Source organism: Megalops cyprinoides, chromosome 8 (assembly GCF_013368585.1).
Source record: "Megalops cyprinoides isolate fMegCyp1 chromosome 8, fMegCyp1.pri, whole genome shotgun sequence".
In the NCBI taxonomy this organism is placed as follows: Eukaryota; Metazoa; Chordata; class Actinopteri; order Elopiformes; family Megalopidae; genus Megalops; species Megalops cyprinoides.
The window spans coordinates 5,081,404-5,098,654 of record NC_050590.1 but is presented as its reverse complement, the minus strand read 5'-3'; the positions used below and the strand labels follow the sequence as shown (position 1 = coordinate 5,098,654).

General features: G+C 43.1%; 2 protein-coding genes across 2 annotated transcripts in view; both read right to left on the bottom strand.

The window, feature by feature from the left end:
• Nucleotides 1-173: 173 nt before the first annotated feature.
• On the bottom strand, nucleotides 174-7,013 carry LOC118782011 (cAMP-regulated phosphoprotein 19-like). Its single transcript, XM_036535213.1, has 3 exons — nucleotides 6,859-7,013; nucleotides 1,314-1,436; nucleotides 174-420 (listed from the first exon to the last, which is right to left on the bottom strand). The coding sequence occupies exons 1-3, from the start codon at nucleotides 6,916-6,918 to the stop codon at nucleotides 250-252; spliced, it is 354 nt and encodes a 117-aa protein (XP_036391106.1). The 5' UTR covers nucleotides 6,919-7,013; the 3' UTR covers nucleotides 174-249.
• A 1,559-nt stretch (nucleotides 7,014-8,572) lies between these two features.
• Nucleotides 8,573-17,251, bottom strand: part of LOC118781917 (protein FAM214A-like) — a 31,424-nt gene continuing 22,745 nt past the window's right edge. Inside the window, exons 5-12 of the mRNA XM_036535064.1 lie at nucleotides 15,286-16,906; nucleotides 14,806-14,931; nucleotides 12,897-12,985; nucleotides 12,256-12,355; nucleotides 11,620-11,778; nucleotides 11,056-11,124; nucleotides 9,677-9,876; nucleotides 8,573-9,109 (exon numbers count right to left, since the gene is read on the bottom strand). Of these exons, the coding sequence (XP_036390957.1) occupies nucleotides 8,956-9,109; nucleotides 9,677-9,876; nucleotides 11,056-11,124; nucleotides 11,620-11,778; nucleotides 12,256-12,355; nucleotides 12,897-12,985; nucleotides 14,806-14,931; nucleotides 15,286-16,906 (2,518 nt within the window). The 3' untranslated portion in view covers nucleotides 8,573-8,955. The remainder of the gene's footprint in view (nucleotides 9,110-9,676; nucleotides 9,877-11,055; nucleotides 11,125-11,619; nucleotides 11,779-12,255; nucleotides 12,356-12,896; nucleotides 12,986-14,805; nucleotides 14,932-15,285; nucleotides 16,907-17,251) is intronic.

The following is a 17,251-nucleotide window of genomic DNA, read 5'->3' as shown; positions in this document are numbered from 1 at the left end:
CACAGGCTCAGATCACGACATTTCCAGCTCTTACAAGCCCTCTCTACAGCAGCACTGTACATTTGGAATCTGTCTACTTCTCCCAAAGTTCTTAACAGGGCACTTACACGTGGAAGTAGAATGACAAGGAAAAAAAAAAAAAAAAGAAGAAAAACAACACAAAGGGGGGGGGGGGGGGCAATGGCAAGGTAGAGGGGGGGTGAGAAGAGATGAAGGAGAACGAAGCAGCGCATTTTTTCAACGCTGGTTTCACCCAGCTAGTTTGGAGGCCACGAGAGAGGGCTTTCTCTGAGGCAGGTCCTGAGGGGTGGGGATGTGATCTCCAGTGATCTCGGTCTTCTCCGCCATGGCTGAGGGGAGCGGCTTATTCTTCATCTTGGCCTTGGCCATGTTGTAGTCGCCGGAGTCGAAGTACTTTTGCTGCGGGGGGGGGGGGGGGGGGGTTGGCGGAAAGCAGAGTCAGCAAAGGAGGCTTATGAGCTGTGGAATCCCAATGAAACTAAAGGCGACTCCTTACTCAGCTGCCAGTCAAATGACTAGAAGGACCAGTACTCACAGTCACTTGATAAGGCTCTTAAGCATTATTTTCTCTGGAGGGAAGTAATTACCTTCTCTCTGGCTATACTGTAGTAGTGTTCTCAAGTTTATATTTCAAACATATCATGCGCTTCGTTGAGAGCACACAGCGGAGACATTCTGTCAATGCACTGTGTGCGTGTTTGTTTAGCTATTCATTCAACTGGAAATGGGTGTGGTGATCTGCAAAGATGTTGTTTTCACTGTGAACCAGCAATCGCCAGAAATATAAACCAGTATGTCAACACACGACTTCATGGAGCAACCATGTATTAATGTTCCACCTTAAACAGATAAAATCTATTAAACAGACTGACCACTCAATGAATCAATTAGTAATTGGAAGAAGGAAGAAGGAACCAGGTAGCTTTTCCTAAACATATTAAATGACTGTTCAACATAGGCAACAGGTACTTTGCCAAATACTGCAATAATGTTGTTGATTATTTTTACATTTACATTTACATTTATTCATTTGGCAGACGCTTTTATCCAAAGCGACTTACATAGGTTACAGTTCTTTACATTGTTATCCATTTATACAGCTGGATATTTGCTGAGGCAATTGTGGGTTAAGTACCTTGCCCAAGGGTACAGCAGCAGTGTCCCAGCGGGGATTGAACCGACAACCTTTCGGTTACGAGTCCTGCTCCTTAACCACTATGCTACACTGCTGCACATTATTCATTTCCTGATTCTGCAGAGAGAGGAAGAGAGAGGAAGAGACCAGAACTCACCCCTTTCTGAAGCCGTTTCCGCAGCAGGTCAGAGCCCCCTGGCTTGGTCCCAAGGTGTGGGTACCTGGCCTTCAGCTTGGCTTCTTCCGCCTTCTCCGGACTGACCACCTTATCCTCCATTTCCTGCAGCGTGACAGAGAGCCACAAAGGAGTCAAACACAGCAGGCAATGGGGTGAGTCAAACGCAGGGGATTACAGAGTGAGTCAAACACAGGAGACAACAGGAGGAGCCAATCAAATACAAAGACAGCATCAACAGCACTGATACAGTGCTGAATCAACCCCTTCAGAGTCAACCTATCACTTCTACCACCTTTCACTACTACTGCAACACCGACCATCTTCCGGGTTTATGACACTTCCATACGGGTCAACATAACTAACGAGACTGCACACAATGAGACAAAAGTTTATCCACAGATTGAAAGTTGAGATGAAAGTTAATCCACAATTTAGGATAACATCCGCTGAACTGAGCATCTTCAGGGTGTTCAGTCTGCAAACAGCTGGGCTGCTCTGACTTGAAGTGAACAGTCAAATGGGTCCTGCTCAAGATTATTTCAGGCTTAAATACATGATCTTATGGACATGACATTGCCAAATGTTATTCAGAGAATTCCATTCAGCAAGTCTCTCTTCACACCTGGATAGCAGGGGCTTCAAGTGGTCATATAAAAGCATAAATGAACGCATAATGTTGAGGGGAACGCATTACGAATAGGAAATTAACAGGGTATAAATGACATAAGCCAAAATCACTGCAAAATTCATCACAGAAACCAGAGCGTATCTGTTCAGGGTGCAATCGAACAGAAGCACAGTGTGCCCACTTGACAAAAACAAAAAGCACCCAAATAAAAGATTAAACATCAGAAAGTATAGTCTACCATGGCCTGATGCCCTTCCAGTTAGCCAATCAAATTACTGTTTAGCATTTTGAGGTCAGCCTTCAGAACTTAAACCAAAATATTGTATTACACTGACATTCCCTCTTGAGGACAGATAGCAATAGCTACTGTCTGAGCTAAAGGACTCTGATGGCCTTTGACACTAATTATGAAAACAAGGAACAGGCACAGTGGTTATATCATCTCTGAAGCCAGCACAATAACAAACTGACACCAACTGCTTTCAGCCCCCTTGTATCTCATCCAACAGGAAAGAGGCAGACTCACGCTACCAGGTCATAATTTGTGGATGAAGGCACCAGCTGTATCTCAGAGCAAAGATGAAACGCTCTCATTGTTTGTACAATTTCCACACAACACAGTGAGAGACAAACAGCCATCAAGGAACGCGAGGACAGAACCTAAGCCAAATACATAATCCCCGAGACTCCCTTGCCATAGCAGAGCATGCATGTCTTTCTTACGAATGATTTTGTTTTCAACTGAATTATTACACGTTAGGCATCAGCTTTGAGGGAATTCAAATGAGTCCGAGTGGTGTCCAAGAATGTTATCAAATTTTCAAAACTGTAACAGCGGTTTGTCAGTATCCACAACCACCAGCACATACTTATACCCGCTCAATTGGGGAAAGAGGTCCCACAAAAATCGTTCTGCAAATTGGTCTGTGGTCCTCGATAAGCCCTTGTCTTTCGCTGTAGGAGGATTCATCTGAGCCATGATACTACAGATCAGCAGATAATGCAGCAGGAACAACAAAAAAGCCCATCATAAAGTACGACACTCGTGGAGCGATAGTTTGTGCCCATAGCAGTGCTATGTCTCTGCTATGACAACTGGGCACTAGAATAAATAGCTGATGTAGTGTGGAAGTTCATTCCTGATGGTGGAATGAACTTCTACACTTCACCCTTTCTGCCGAGTCCCCCTCTGTCTTCAAGAAACACGAGAAGACACAGCTCTTCCGCTCTCATCCGAGCACCTGAAACACTACCCCCTAAAGCAATTTCTCATGTCTCAAAACGGTTTCCTACTGAACTATTAAAAAAAAAAAGAAAAAGTAATCTAATGGTTTAAAGCACTCGTTATCTCTACTAGCTAGCATGTACCTCATCTGGCCTACCATTGAAAGCTGGTCATGCAGTGCTTCTTACGGTTTTTTTTGCTTGTGTTGTACTCTGCCTCACTTGTAAGCCGCTTTGAATAAAAGCGTCCGCCAAATGATTAAATGTAAATGCAAAATGAATGTAATGATTTCACAGTCTGCAGGGCCTCGGGATCCAGTGCTGGGGAAAGAAGCAGACCAGAAGGAGGAGGGGGAGGGGGGAGAGTCCCACGGAAGCACCTCAAAGCATCTGTGGAGGTGGGAATAGGTCATCTCCAAATGATTTTCATTTTGTGTGGGTCAGGAACCCATGCACCTGCCAAAGTCAGAGCCCCATCAAAAGGCAGACTGAAGGTCCAAAAGACCCAACAACAAGGACTCTATGACTCCTACTGCTGACGCAGTCTAGACATGATCCATCCCTGGTCAGAATGCTGTTATCCATTCATTGTAATGATTAAACAAATGAGCTTACAAAGGACAGCAAACAGGAACACATTCATCCCCTCTCTGAAATGCAGGTGCATCAAAGTATGTGGGTGAAAGAGAGAGGTTGTTTGCCAGGCCATTTGTAAAACCTCTGTGATCTGGAAGTACAGACTTGGAATTTGCATATGGTGACAGAAACGGTTCCAACTGTCTGGACTTTTTTTTTTCCTCACTGCATTCAGGCAGATGTAGCACAATCTACAGGGAACACACCTTCAAGCTTCATACGTGAATTGACTACATAAACTATATGTAGTAGCTATACTCTCATGTGTGGCAAAAGAAACAAACTCACTGCAAACACGATTTGCTGTGTCACTGTATAAGGCCAATTTACATGCCCCTGTTTTTCTGAGCAACACAGCAGCCAAACTGGCTATGGGACCGTGCTGCAAGGAAATTTATCAGGCTGGGTTTAGAAAATTCTGGTGTTGGTGCGTTATTAAAACCACTGTTGCCCTGCATTAAAACCACTGGTCAGGTCAGGGTGGTTTGTGGGGGGGGGGGTGGTTTCCATGAGCTTAGGGGGAAGTAAAAGGCAAGGTATTCCACCACCCCTGGTACTGTCTGTCCCCTCATATATATATATATATACATATACATATATGTACCCCTTTTTGACCACACTTGTAATTATATGCTGAACTCTGAATATACAGATGTATGGTTCACTGCTCTTATGCGTTTCTTGGGATTGCTGTATTCCCAGTCAAGCTGTGTAAAACCCCCCCAAAGAGCGTTCACAAAATCTGTGAGGACAAATAAATTGCCAGCAATACAGCGACCAATCCTTTCACGTGGGAAAAGGGAATCAGAAAACGTGACGTTAATTTAATGCCCTTTAGTAAAACCACAACAAAGCTCGTTTCTTCTGGTTTAATGCAAACAGGAGTTAATGACAGAGTGACCATTCATGGAAAATGGGCTGCCAGGAGTAAAAAAAAAAAAAAAAAGATAATGTTTGCAACTTAATAACTATCTCCCGTTATGACTAAAGTGTCCTTAAGAGCAGACAGCACAGATGATTATGCTGTAAAAGCAGAACATTAAGCTATAAAGCTTCAAACTGTAACAAGACCATGTGACTTGGAAAATGGAGGCGTATGACGACAAATACATTTGTGCTCAGACAAAAAGAGGTAGGAAAGCAGGACCGGATGGTGAAAGAGTCCCTTGTATGAGATTCGTTTTCATATTCACTACAACCCTCAAAATACAAGCCTTTATGTTCACACACCCTGAACAAAATACATCTACACAATGAATATCCACTTCCAAGCTTTTTGTTACGAGCATTGTAACAAAATCTTTCATATTCATAGACAGAATTGATCATTTCTTATTGAACAACCGTTCTGTCAAAGCCGCGGGACTTTTACAAGGAAAGATGTCTGGCAGTTCAACTACCACCTAACTACCTGCACAGGTATAAACAGACTGGAGGGCAGGGATGGGCACGGGCACCCGCGCGTGCTCTCTTTCTCACTTGATGATATTCGATCAACTTTCTCTGCTTAACAAAGGATCCAAATATGCAGTCAAAATCTCACAGGGAGCCAAAAGCAGAAACATCCCAGGTACGTCATTCCCTGGGATGCCCACCCCTGCTTTGTCGGATACGACATCGTGTGCTCTCCACGTTCTGTATCTTACCGAATGATGAGCGTACTGACAGCAAGTTCTAAGGACGACGCACATGCATTTGTTTAAAGCCCCAATAAATCCCATTCTGTGCATAATCGCTCTTCTGAAACTGTGAATAACGTCGTTCGCTTCAAGCGCGGCTTCAGAGAGCCCCCATCCCCCGCCAAGTTAAAGACCGTGTGTACATTCGGACTTGTCCTTAAGCATGGGCTTTAAGTTGGCTACAAATACTCCGGCTAAACGTTTTAACCTTTGGTGGAACAAAGGCGAGATGTCATGAAGAGGGTATTTGGTATCTAGCTGGCTAGCTTTTCAATTTGTGCTATGTTAAAGTAGAAGTAGCTAATATTTGTAGGTAACTGGGTGCATCCCTCTCTATAATAACCTAACAAACCAGTCACGGATACCGACAACGATATCTCTACTACGAATCAGTTCTGACGTTACACTTCAGCTAGCCGGTTGACTAGGAGAAACGACTTTATCTACCACTAGCTTTACCAAAAACTTCAGAACAAAAAAAAACCCTTGACGCAGACCATGGCCAAAACAGTTAGCTAGACAGCATCATGCCCAACCAATTCGCAGTTAGCTTGCTAGCTAGTTACAGAAACCGCATATACCTTTCTGCTGGTTCATAACAGTGGGTTATACACATATGAAAATTTTAGGTAACCTTTAGCTAGCTTCAACGCAGCGAACTAACATCTATACTATCCCTTTGAATGAAAAGTCATGAAAATTCGACCCAAAGCTGTAACGCTACATTAAAGTGTTGTATTTGAAAACGAGCCAACTTTAGCTAGCTCGCTTAATTACAATAGTTATAATGATAACAGCAGTCAGTCGCCTGGCCGTTTGCTCTGTTGTCCAGGGAAAACAGCATGAAAATCAGATAATTCTTCTCTTGAGGTGATGCACGAATTCAGCTAAAGCTAGCCCGTCAGTCTCTGGGGCAAAATTTTGCTCACGGACTCAGGCTAACTAGCTAGCTCATTCGCTCACCACCCTGGTAACTATATAGCAAGCTAGTTGGTTATTATTACTAGTAGTAATAGTAGCAGCAGTAGCAGTAGTAAAAATTACTAGTTCTTTAGGTACATTTAGCGAGTCTGTACAACGGGCCATGCCCGTGTGGTAGTTAATCTGACAGCAGCGGCTGTTCAGCCTGTTAGCTCGCTACGTAGTTAACTTTCTATGCGTCTTTAAACTATTTACAGCACAAGTCGTGGCCAAGGTTTGTTAGTCTGTAATGCTAAGTTTGTGTGTAGCTATCTAATTATGCAGACAATTATCCACCCCGACTCGACTGCAAACGAACTACACGGTCTGTGCATTGCACATTTTCGTGACCGAGGCACTAACTCATCATGAAAAAAATCTCAAACAAGGTCTTTACCTTCCTTTCTTCGCTTGTTGTCTCCTCGACGGGTTTTGTGTCTTCAATTTCTTCGGACATAATGTAAATGAATAGTAAAAAACGGACAAACGATACAATCGCCCTCGCCCTCCTTGCAAATCGCCCCTGCTATCAAACGCCACCTCCACCCGCAAAAAGATGGCGGTCGGATTTAAAACGTCATACGCGTGACGGTCATGTTTTTTTTCTTTTCCAACCTAAATATTATAAAATTTCTTAAACCCAGCAAAAGGCGTTTAGACAAAAATATGTCTATATAATACCTGTTTCATTTACTTTTTAAAAAAATATATTTCAACTGGTGCCATATGGGAAATGTCGTTTTTCAGCATTGATTGAGTCACTGATTTGTAAATCAAACGGATGGTTCATTGTGTCCACCGGAAAGACACAACCAATCCAAACAATATAAAAATTGTGAATTTGCGCAGGGTCTGCGCAGCACTGATGAAAAAACACCATCCTTATTTGATCTTAGAGAAGATACAGTGCGTTTTTTAAGCTTACTTTCAACAAACGCATATTCCGCAAAAGCCACTGTAGAAAACCTTTGTTAACTGGATAGCTTTACAAGTGTTGGTTAAAGTACGGTGGCATAAGTTACACTGGCAAAACAGATTTCTATATGTCATTTTGGGGTCTACTACTCACTAAATGCGTAAGTAATATGCCTGCTTCGATTGTTATGCATTGTTGTTATTATGTTACTGGATTTTAATATTACAATGGTGATGATGGAAACAGTTTTAAAATGATATACATTGGGACTCAGTTCATCAGTTACTACAAGTTACCAGTTACTACCAGTTCATCAGTTACTACACAACGCCGACATAGGCCGTATTTTACATTTAAACTCTATTCTTGAATAACACTTGGATATTTGATTTGTATTACCGTATTTTCTGATCTATTCTAACCTTCTTGTAAAAATGTAACACTTGTGTGCACTGAAAAATGCGTTGCTGAAGCTAATGGTGATAGTTCTGAAAAATATCTTGCAATTTGGATGTTAACTGCCGCCATGTGCTAACCGCTCATATAACAGTTCTTTAATTTCGTGTTAATTTCTTTTGCGGACGTCCTCATACAGGACAAACTACCCAGAACACATTTAAATCAATGTCAGCTTATACAACTTGAAGTTTACTGAAACAATTAATCTAAAATAGTTTTTCACCTTTGGGTGCAAAGTGCATACTTCTAAGACACACGACTCTAAGTAATGTTGCTGCTGGTAAAAAAAAAAAAAAAAGGGGGAGGACAATCTTTTTTCCTTTGGGTTTGTTAAAGCACTGCCCGTCTGTCTGTCTGTGACAACATGAAAGCGGGCAATTAAAGAAAGTCTTGCATGTTCACATTTAATGATTTACATATAATATCTCATAAAGAATAACAAATATTGTAAACAATTTAGCCTCATTTTTCAGACCCCTTCGTGATAAAAAAAAAAATAAGACACTGGCAATTTTCAAGATTGCTTTATATATATATTTCAGATCTGAATATTAATGTCAAAAATACATAGTATGATTTACATAGATTTGCACTACATCATAATGCTTAGCATGACAGACATCACATGTGCAGTACATGAAATATTAATTTAAATATTAAATAACTGACAAAGTAAACATGTAAACACTACGCTAGTAAGGTAATCTTTCTATTGCAACACTTCCAATAGTGGTTTTGTAACAGTACAAAAAGATGTATTTGAACATTTCTAATTTCATTTCCAGTTATTTTGGAAATACACAGTGTTCTTCTTATGCCACCTAGTCTTCTCTTTTGCTTGACTGGTTGCTTCTTTACCAACATGGTCCGTGATCGGATGCATGTACTGTAGCTCTTTTTAAAGAAAACCAAAGACGCTGAAACAAATGAGCTGGAATTAAACTTAAAAGTTTGATCCAATGCCGCCACTTTTCGTTCAGAACTGACAAATTTGATAGCTAACAGCAGTTTATGGCAAACCACTCCTCTCTCCCTGTTTGTGCTGGGGTCGTATACTCTTCTATTTGCTGGTAGGTCAAGGTTTTGATTGAAGGAGTCCTTTGGATGCGATGCCCCGGGCTAACATCTAGGACAGAAGGGAGGATTGGCTGGTGACTCTGTGAATGACTTCAGCTCGTAAGCAGCACCACTGTCCACTTCCATGGATTTGCGTGAAAACAGGAGTCGGATGTCCCTGTGGAGGTAGATCTTTCCAGATTTTGAGCTCTGGAACCTGAGACAGACACAGAGGAAACCATTATTTCCAATAAAAAAACGCTGCTCAAATTACAATGTGACCCATAAAGAAAGATAACCTCAAACAGATGCCTAAACTAGGCTGAAGAGTTGAATTACTCTCTCTGTAAGGTGCTTCCAGTTGCTTTCTTACACAAGCTGCATAATAGATTTCAAAATACGTCAAGCCTATTTGGAAAATATTAGCAGTAAATTATAAAGTTACCATATGTGAAGTCACCTCAATTTAAAAAGTTTCACACCAACTTTTTTAGCTGCTACACAGTATTTATACTCTGATTCTCTTCTTCACATCACTATGGCCAACCTTCAGTAATGCATTTCTTCATGTTCATAAGCAGTACTGTGACAATGAAACGAAACAAAACTTATCAGTTCTGTTTGAAAGAATGGAAAATCCTCACCACGAATCATGGCATTAACAGAGTTTTAGAGGTGACACGTGTGAGTACATTAAAAAGACTGACAGGGCGAGTTCCTGGTCTGTTGAAATGCACAGCTTCAGAGACTCTGTGGGGAGAGCCCAGCCAGGTGGAGGACTCACCTCAGGTGAATGAGGTAGCGCAAGGTTCGCTCCTGTCTCAGAGGGAGAGGCTTCCTGTTATTGTTTCCGTTGGTTTCCCGTTTCACGGGGACAGAGAAAGTCCTCTGTCTCAGGAATGTTTGGTGACTGGCTGGCATCTCTCTCAGATCATAGACCACCACAAACATTTTCACCACGGTCTTGTTGGGATTGAATAAGGTCTGCCAGGGGGAGAGATCAGAGACTGTGTTAAAACATTCTTCTCTACAACATTGCTTTTGCAATACATACATAAGCTTCTTCTTTGTCAGTTTCAACAAATTAAATAAATCAGAGCAATATTTAATAAAACATTACATTACATTGTAAAAATATAACAATTCATTCAGCATATTTGTCCTGGACGAACTGTAAAATTTCAGCCGGTTAAATCCTGTAAAATGGCATTGAAGCCATTTTTCCTGTCAACACTAGAGGGCAGAATTTCATCCGGTTTCACAATACTGTACTTTCACCCTTGGAATGGCAAGAGTGCTTTGTTCTCTACCCTTTGTTCTCTGGGCTGTCAACCTGATTGTGGTGTGATCATCAAAAACCTAGCCAAAGAAGACACAGGCCACACAATGAAGGTTTGGTGCATCTGTCCACATCACATATCCACTATCAAGGCGACCAGTCATTCCTTCAGCCTCCCTGGCTCCTTTGCCCATAATCAAATTCAGTATTGTAAAACAATGGGCCTATTTCTGGGGGAAGAATCACACCACTGCATCACATCCAGCTCCTTGGTACACAGACTCAATGGAACATTAGACAGAAGTGAAGAATTTTCATTGTGAATCTGACAATAGGAAAAGGTGGTTGATTTCTCAGGTCTCAAAAAGGTATGAAACTGTTGCCTCAGAATGTGATTTTAGTGACTAGGGCAACAAGCATGTGTAATAAACTCAGAGAAATATACATCAGCTAGTGTTATATATTTAATAACCAATGCTGTAAAAAAGCATAAAAAGCATAAAAGCCCTATGAAAAAAACTGACTTCTTTACTGAAACCACCCAAAGTTTGAGGAAGATGTCTACAGCTGCCTTCTCACTGTGATGCAATAGTCATTTTTGTTGCTTCCCACTCTATACTTTCACATTTGCCACCATTCTGATAAGGACCACGGCTAATGATGTATTATTTTTACTCAGACGGACACTTTTGTAATTTTCTGGGTTTTTATTTGAAGCTTTAGCTTCAATTTGCTTTCAGTGAACACTTTGTAAAGAAAGAAAATAAGTAAATAAAACCATGCATCCCTAACTGGATTACAGTCTTAAAACGTGACATCCTTTGGGATTTGCCTAAAAATTGCTACAAAAGATTTTTGGTGGAAAAAAAAAACATGGTTCTTACCACTTGAATTGTTCCTGAAGGAGGTATTCGATATCCTCTTTTACCGAGGGACTCCAGATTTATCACACCCTATAGAGCCATACAAGCAGAATTAACACTGCATGAATACTGTTGAAAAATACACTAGAAAGTGTACTCAACTCAGCACATTTAAAGATGTTTTCACAGTAGCAAAATGGCCACATTCAAATGCTAAAATGGGTCACTGTCACCCATTCACACACTGACCAATGGCACAACTGCCAGCAAACTGGGTGTTCTACATCTACCATTGCTCTTGTTGCTGTGATACATATTTAACATACTGTGCCACAGCAGCTGTGTAAGTTGCTCTAAATAAATAACTAATAACAATACATAGCTGATACTGTCATAAATTGCAAAAGCAAAAAGCTACAAAATGTCCATTATCTAAATGTGACGTTTGACATATACTGTGGGAATTCATTTTCATTAAAAAATGCACTGTATGCATTTGATCAGATTCTCAGGTCAAAGTGAAGGCTAGATCTCGGTAGAGACAGTGTGGCACTTGACTTTATCTAAGCTGACGGCTCATCTCACCATGTATGGGGAAGGTGCGTTGTCATCAGAGACGCTGTAGAAGGACACGTCGACTGGCAGGGTCATGTGACTGGGGCAGAACGTTCCACTTGCACCCACTTCAGCCATGAAGCCCTCGACCGTTCCCAGCGGCTCCAAGCGGTAGTTCAGCACACACTCCTGTAGACGAGTAAGCACGCATTACACATCAGATTCACTTGTAAATCACTTTGGATAAAAGCATCTGCCGAATGAATAAATGTAGAATGCAAATGATCAGACTCATCACTTCTCAGTGTGATGTGATGTGCATTTTCTTACTGTGAGAATTTGGTTTCCACACGTAGCTGTGTATCTGCATGTATATGCATGCATTTGCATCTGTGTGTCTATCTATGTGTGTGAGTGTGTGTGTGTGTGTGTGTGTGTGTGTGTGTGTGTGTGTGTGTGTTTGTGTGCACGTGTTTCAGAGTGTGCTTGTTTGTGACAATTTCTGAGTGTGTTCGTGATCTCCTGAGCGTGTATGAACTTGTGTACCTGTGCAAGACAGTTCCTGTGTGTGCTTGTGTACATCTGTGTGGTTGTGTGAGTATGTATGACAGTGTCTCAGTGTGTGTGCATGTGCATGTGCATGTGTATAACAGCTTCTGAGTTTACCTCAAAGTTGCCCAGAAGGCTGAGACTTGCTGGAGGAGCACTGGTGCTGAACAGTTGCTGGCCTGACTCATCTATGTCATCTTCTCTGTTCAGACACACTCTGAAAACACAGTTCAGGGAGAACCAAATTTTTATGCCATGTTAATGCCATATGGGAAAGCCATTTTTCCAAAGCACTGAGACCGTGGTTTTCTTATGATGTGAGCACAGTTCAGTGAGGATATTTGTTTAATTTAGGACTGAAATTAGTACACACCCAGTTCAAAAATCTACATCCTTTCCACTAAGCTAAACCGGACACAACACTGGCAGAGCCAGGACTCCATAAACAGTGAAACAGTGATTAGGAAAACCACAGATGCAGAAAGCATGTACTTAAAAGGTTATTGCCTTGTGTCAGGGTATGAACAACAAGTTATCTTTTTGCCATGTTTGTCTGCATAATAGGAAATCTGTTCCTCTGCTTACAGATCATTTTATAATGTACAAACAACATATAAACAATTATACCAGATGGCAGCGTACTGAAGGAGATAAATGCTTAGCATGAATGAATAAGCAAGGGACTAGATTCATTCTCCATTTCAGTGTGTTGAATACAAAGCTAGCCTTTTGCCCAATGGAATATGAGCAGCCAATACCTTCTGCTGGCAGCCCATGGCGCACGTTTGGAGCGGGTAAGGGATGTGTCTAAATCAAAGTATCCAGTCTGTGTTCTTCTCTGAGGAACCTGAAAAGCAAAATATCCTTCAGTTGAAGGAAAAGAACGAGAACAACAACTCAAGCCATCAACCCAAGACATTACAGTCTCAGCAGAAATGAGCGTGCGCACTGGAAATATTCTTCAGACTTCATAAAACACGCCAGATTGTTTCAACACAGCTATATTACCATACCGAAAAATACTGAAAACATAAAAGTAAGTGCATAATATAAATAGCTTTTCAATGAAGTATCATTTACAAGTGAATACACGCTGACGTTGCAGTTATATATTTTTGAACTGAATAATGAGGTGTTTCAGCACAAATACCCATTTATGATAAATAGATTCCATATGGGCTTGACTATGTTAAGCCCAGGCCAAATTACTGGATCCCAGCATGTGTATTTTTCTCATATTTCCAATAGAGTGAGGCAACTATGGGGCAAACGGGTTAAAATTCTTGTCACGTTTCCAGGTATAAATGTAAGACAAAAACAAAGGGAGCACTGTTAACGCAAGCTTCAATGGTAAACACCGCCTAATAAGTGCGCGTTAAGTGGGACTGCTGCTATAGCAGACCTAAAGTAAACTGAAACAGATCGCGTCGAGAACAGGCTGTGTGTTAGTCATGAGCCGTTATGTCCCTCAGCAGTCTTCCAGCTGAGGAAAGTCTGTTACGCACTGACTCAGTGTGAATCAGGCTAGCGTGTACAAAAAGCCGTGACTCGGCTAGGCGTCTGTACATGCCCGGCGCTCAGGCCCTCTACAAAGGGCAGGAAACGGGAAGTTTTACAAGGGCTTTCTGCCTTTGGACAGCGGCAGCTCCGGCAGGAAGTTAGTCAGAACTTTTTGAACCCAACGGACAAAGATGAGTCACAGGTTTGACTCAATAGCACCTGATTGTAGCAATAAAAAAAAGCAGAAAAACAGTCTTAGATTCGGTTCAGCCAAACTTCACTCCAGTAATGAGTTACTAACTGCCAGCACTTACTGCTGAACAGATTCAGTCAGTCTTGAGTCACTAACATGGCACAAAATTTAAGCATACAACAGCCATGCAGTCATAAATGAATCAGGCAATAAACACTAAACAGGTCTTTATGTCTAATATACATGTGTGAAACGCATGAGAAAGAATAAATGCAAATAGTCTGTAAATTAATGTGTGTAATGTAACGAGAGAGGGTGACAAAGGTAAACAGTCTTCACGTGTACAGGCCAATTTGTGCCATACTGAATGAAGCAAAATTGAGATTACAGCAACATATATAGATACTTGTTTGTAGTTATGCTCATCTACATTGCTTTACTGTGTGCCAGACCAGTGCTGATTGACAAAAGAACAAGCAGTGTGGAATATGAGTGAAACAGTCTTTAGCTGTGTGTAAAGAGAGAGGGATGAAATGTTTTATGCGGCCCTTGAGTGGCTCAGTCAGCTAAGGCGTTGAGCCTGACTGCCCGGGTTCGAGCCCTGCTGTACCATCAACTGATGACAACAGCGAACCCAAAACAGCAGAGCAAGCTGTCTTTGTTCTGCTGGGGTAGGAATGAGTACATTATCAGGGTTTCCAGGAAGCCTATGAGCTTTTCAGATGACATCAGTGGTGACATGCCTCTCACCCAGTCTAAATTTGTGGTGCGGCGTGGGCCACGTTTTGTGAATGCATTGAAGGACTTCATTCCCTACCCCCAGTGCTCTTGCTTGAGTTCACAGGTTGTTGCGGTTAGCTGAGACCAATATTCAACTGATGATTCTATAAAGCAGGGATGCAGAAAGGGGAAACAGCATAAAACAGCCTTTATGTCTGACACGTTTCCTGTGTGGGAGAGAGACAGACACTCACAGGACTGGAGAGCAGAGGCAGGCCAGTGCACGGGTGGAAAGCCTTCGTCGATGTCGCGTCTATGGAGTGACGATTCTGCCTCTTCCAAATATTACAAGGCTTCAAAGGAGACTGGCTGTTTGTCCTCTGTTTGAAACAAGGCGTGGTTAAAACCACAGCAAAACGCACCAATGGAACATTACACTACACAATGTTGAGCTGCCATTCTAAATACATTTCAAATACAGCAATTCAGAACCTCCTGAAAGCTTACAATCTTACGCGCAATCTTTGGCTGGGAAACACCACACCTGAGAAACAGTACATTTAATGATATAAGAAGGACTTACATACATTTACTTACAGTACATTTGCACTCGTTACATACATGTTTGGTAGTCATTAAAGAGATCTAAGGAAGTACTTCAAGCTGAGAGCATTTCTTCATTTCTACATTTCTTTTCTTCCTATATTTCATGCCCTCCATGTAAGGGGACTCACCAGGACATTGTCCTTCAGTGCTGGCTCATTACGGGCTCTGCATTCCTGACTGGATTCTCTCTTGGGAAGGCTGGTTGGTGTGAGACATGTAGAAGGGGTCTGGTTCTCATCCTGGTGACAGTTGTACTGTGTACCTGGCTGATGGCTGTACTCTGTACCTGGCTGGCTTTGGGCTTTGGAATGGCTGACCTTACTAAGGAGTGAGGTGGACGTGATTTTCACGTCGCTCTCTCCCTGGCAGTCGTCTCGTCTTTCAACAGTCCGTTCCACACAGGACGACCCACACGTGTCCTTTTTGGCATTCTGTAAACTGCTCGGAGTTTTCAGTCCTGGCGTAGCTGTCTGGTCTTCAAGTTTTGCGCTGGCCCCGGTTAGGGGCCTGGGGGAACAGTCTTGTGGGCTGGGGTCGCTGGCTTTTATTCCGCTGATTCTCAAGTCTGTGCAAATGTGCGACTCGTTGCCGTTTGTAACGACGGCGTCGGAGGCGTCCTTCTGCGGCTGAACGGCCTGGCTGCAGGGCTCACCGTCTGTCTTGCTTGACGCTCTCAGCGTGCCGCCCTCCTTGCAGGTCTTGTAGGTGCCCTGCAGGAGACCGCTGCACCTGCTCTGGGACTGCTGTAAGGTGTCCTGGATCAACCTGGAGATGTCCTGCACGGCCTCCGATATTCTAGAATGCTCCTCGGGTTCCTGCAGGAGCAGCTTTCGGCAAGCTGTTGGTTTGGGGGAAAGCCTCACCTCGCTGTCTGCTTTGGCTCTGCTACACAGACCCAGGGGGGTGTCGGAGTCAGAGGGCCTGCTCTTTCCCTCGTTCCCGCTCTCGAGAGGGGTGCCATCTTGGACAGAGGTTTGGCTGGGGCTTGGGCAGCGGGGCTCCTTGCTCCTTCTGAACAGGCCTTCTTCCTCCCGTGAGAACCAGTGGGATTTGGTACCCAACGCATCAGGAGCACCAAATAGACTGTCAGGGATGTGTGGGGCAGTAGGGTCACAGTAATTCAAATGCTGGGCGATACGGGCGATGACCTCCTGTCTCTCCTGGAGCAGAGAGCCAATCAGGGGACTGGTCTCACCCAGGGGCACCAGTGGCAGTCTGGGCGCGGGGCTGGGAGACACCTGCTGATCCATCAGCGAGAGGGACTTCAGAGCTCTGGCTGACACGTCAGGGGTGGGTGTCTTCAACCCTTCAGCACTACCCCCCGATGTCCCATAGACCTCCAACGGTCTGCCATCAGGACTGCTGCTCAGTCGAGAGTAGAGCCATCTGGCTGCTTTACCAGGAGGAAGTACCTCTGGGAGCTGGCATTTCTTTGAGCTGACCACACTGTATGGGGCAGGGGGGTGGGCGGGGTTGGTGAAAGGAGTGGAGTCTCGCAGGCGGAGCTGGTTGTTATCGTTGATGTCACGACACTGAGCGGGGCCCTCTTCTTGCTCATAGCCCTTCTTGGCGCAGAAGGTCAGGCTGGTGTGAATGCTACATTTCAGGACCGGGTAGTTAGGCTGTCTAGGCAGGGACTGGACGTGGACTTTTAATGCCACGCAATGTGAGACATTGGGCACTGGGAAGGCGTGCTCAGCTGGGGGTTGGGAGAAGTTCCAAACCAGGTCCTCATCAGCTGCACTGATCCTGGAACAGCATAAACATCTGTGTTAGGAAGACACCTGGAGTTTTTTTTTCCTCCAAAACACAATCAATACCTGACTTTACCATGAGCACATAACGGCAACGTTTATATTTGTGGCGCTAAATACATTTTATTGCTAAAAAGAGTCACAAAGCATTAAAATGTGACAGTCACTCACACTTACAAAGTATGTATGCCCAGCCATAAATGTTTGGGGTGTCCAACCAAAAGCTTTCACAAAACTGGGTTTATGTCCCCCCCCCCCCAACCACAAAGGAACCAGCCGTTGGACTCTTCAGGTTTTGAACCATTATCATGCAGACATGTACCCAACAGCGAAGCATTTC

What these genes read in the sequence shown, in the direction of transcription:
- LOC118782011 (XM_036535213.1), bottom strand. Translation starts at nt 6,918, where the DNA reads ATGTCCGAAGAAATTGAAGACACAAAACCCGTCGAGGAGACAACAAGC. An exon ending in CAACAAGCGAAGAAAGGAAG is followed by an intron (nt 1,437 to 6,858) that starts GTAAAGACCTTG and finishes GTCACGCTGCAG; the next exon opens with GAAATGGAGGATAAGGTGGT. An exon ending in GGAAACGGCTTCAGAAAGGG is followed by an intron (nt 421 to 1,313) that starts GTGAGTTCTGGT and finishes CCCCCCCCGCAG; the next exon opens with CAAAAGTACTTCGACTCCGG.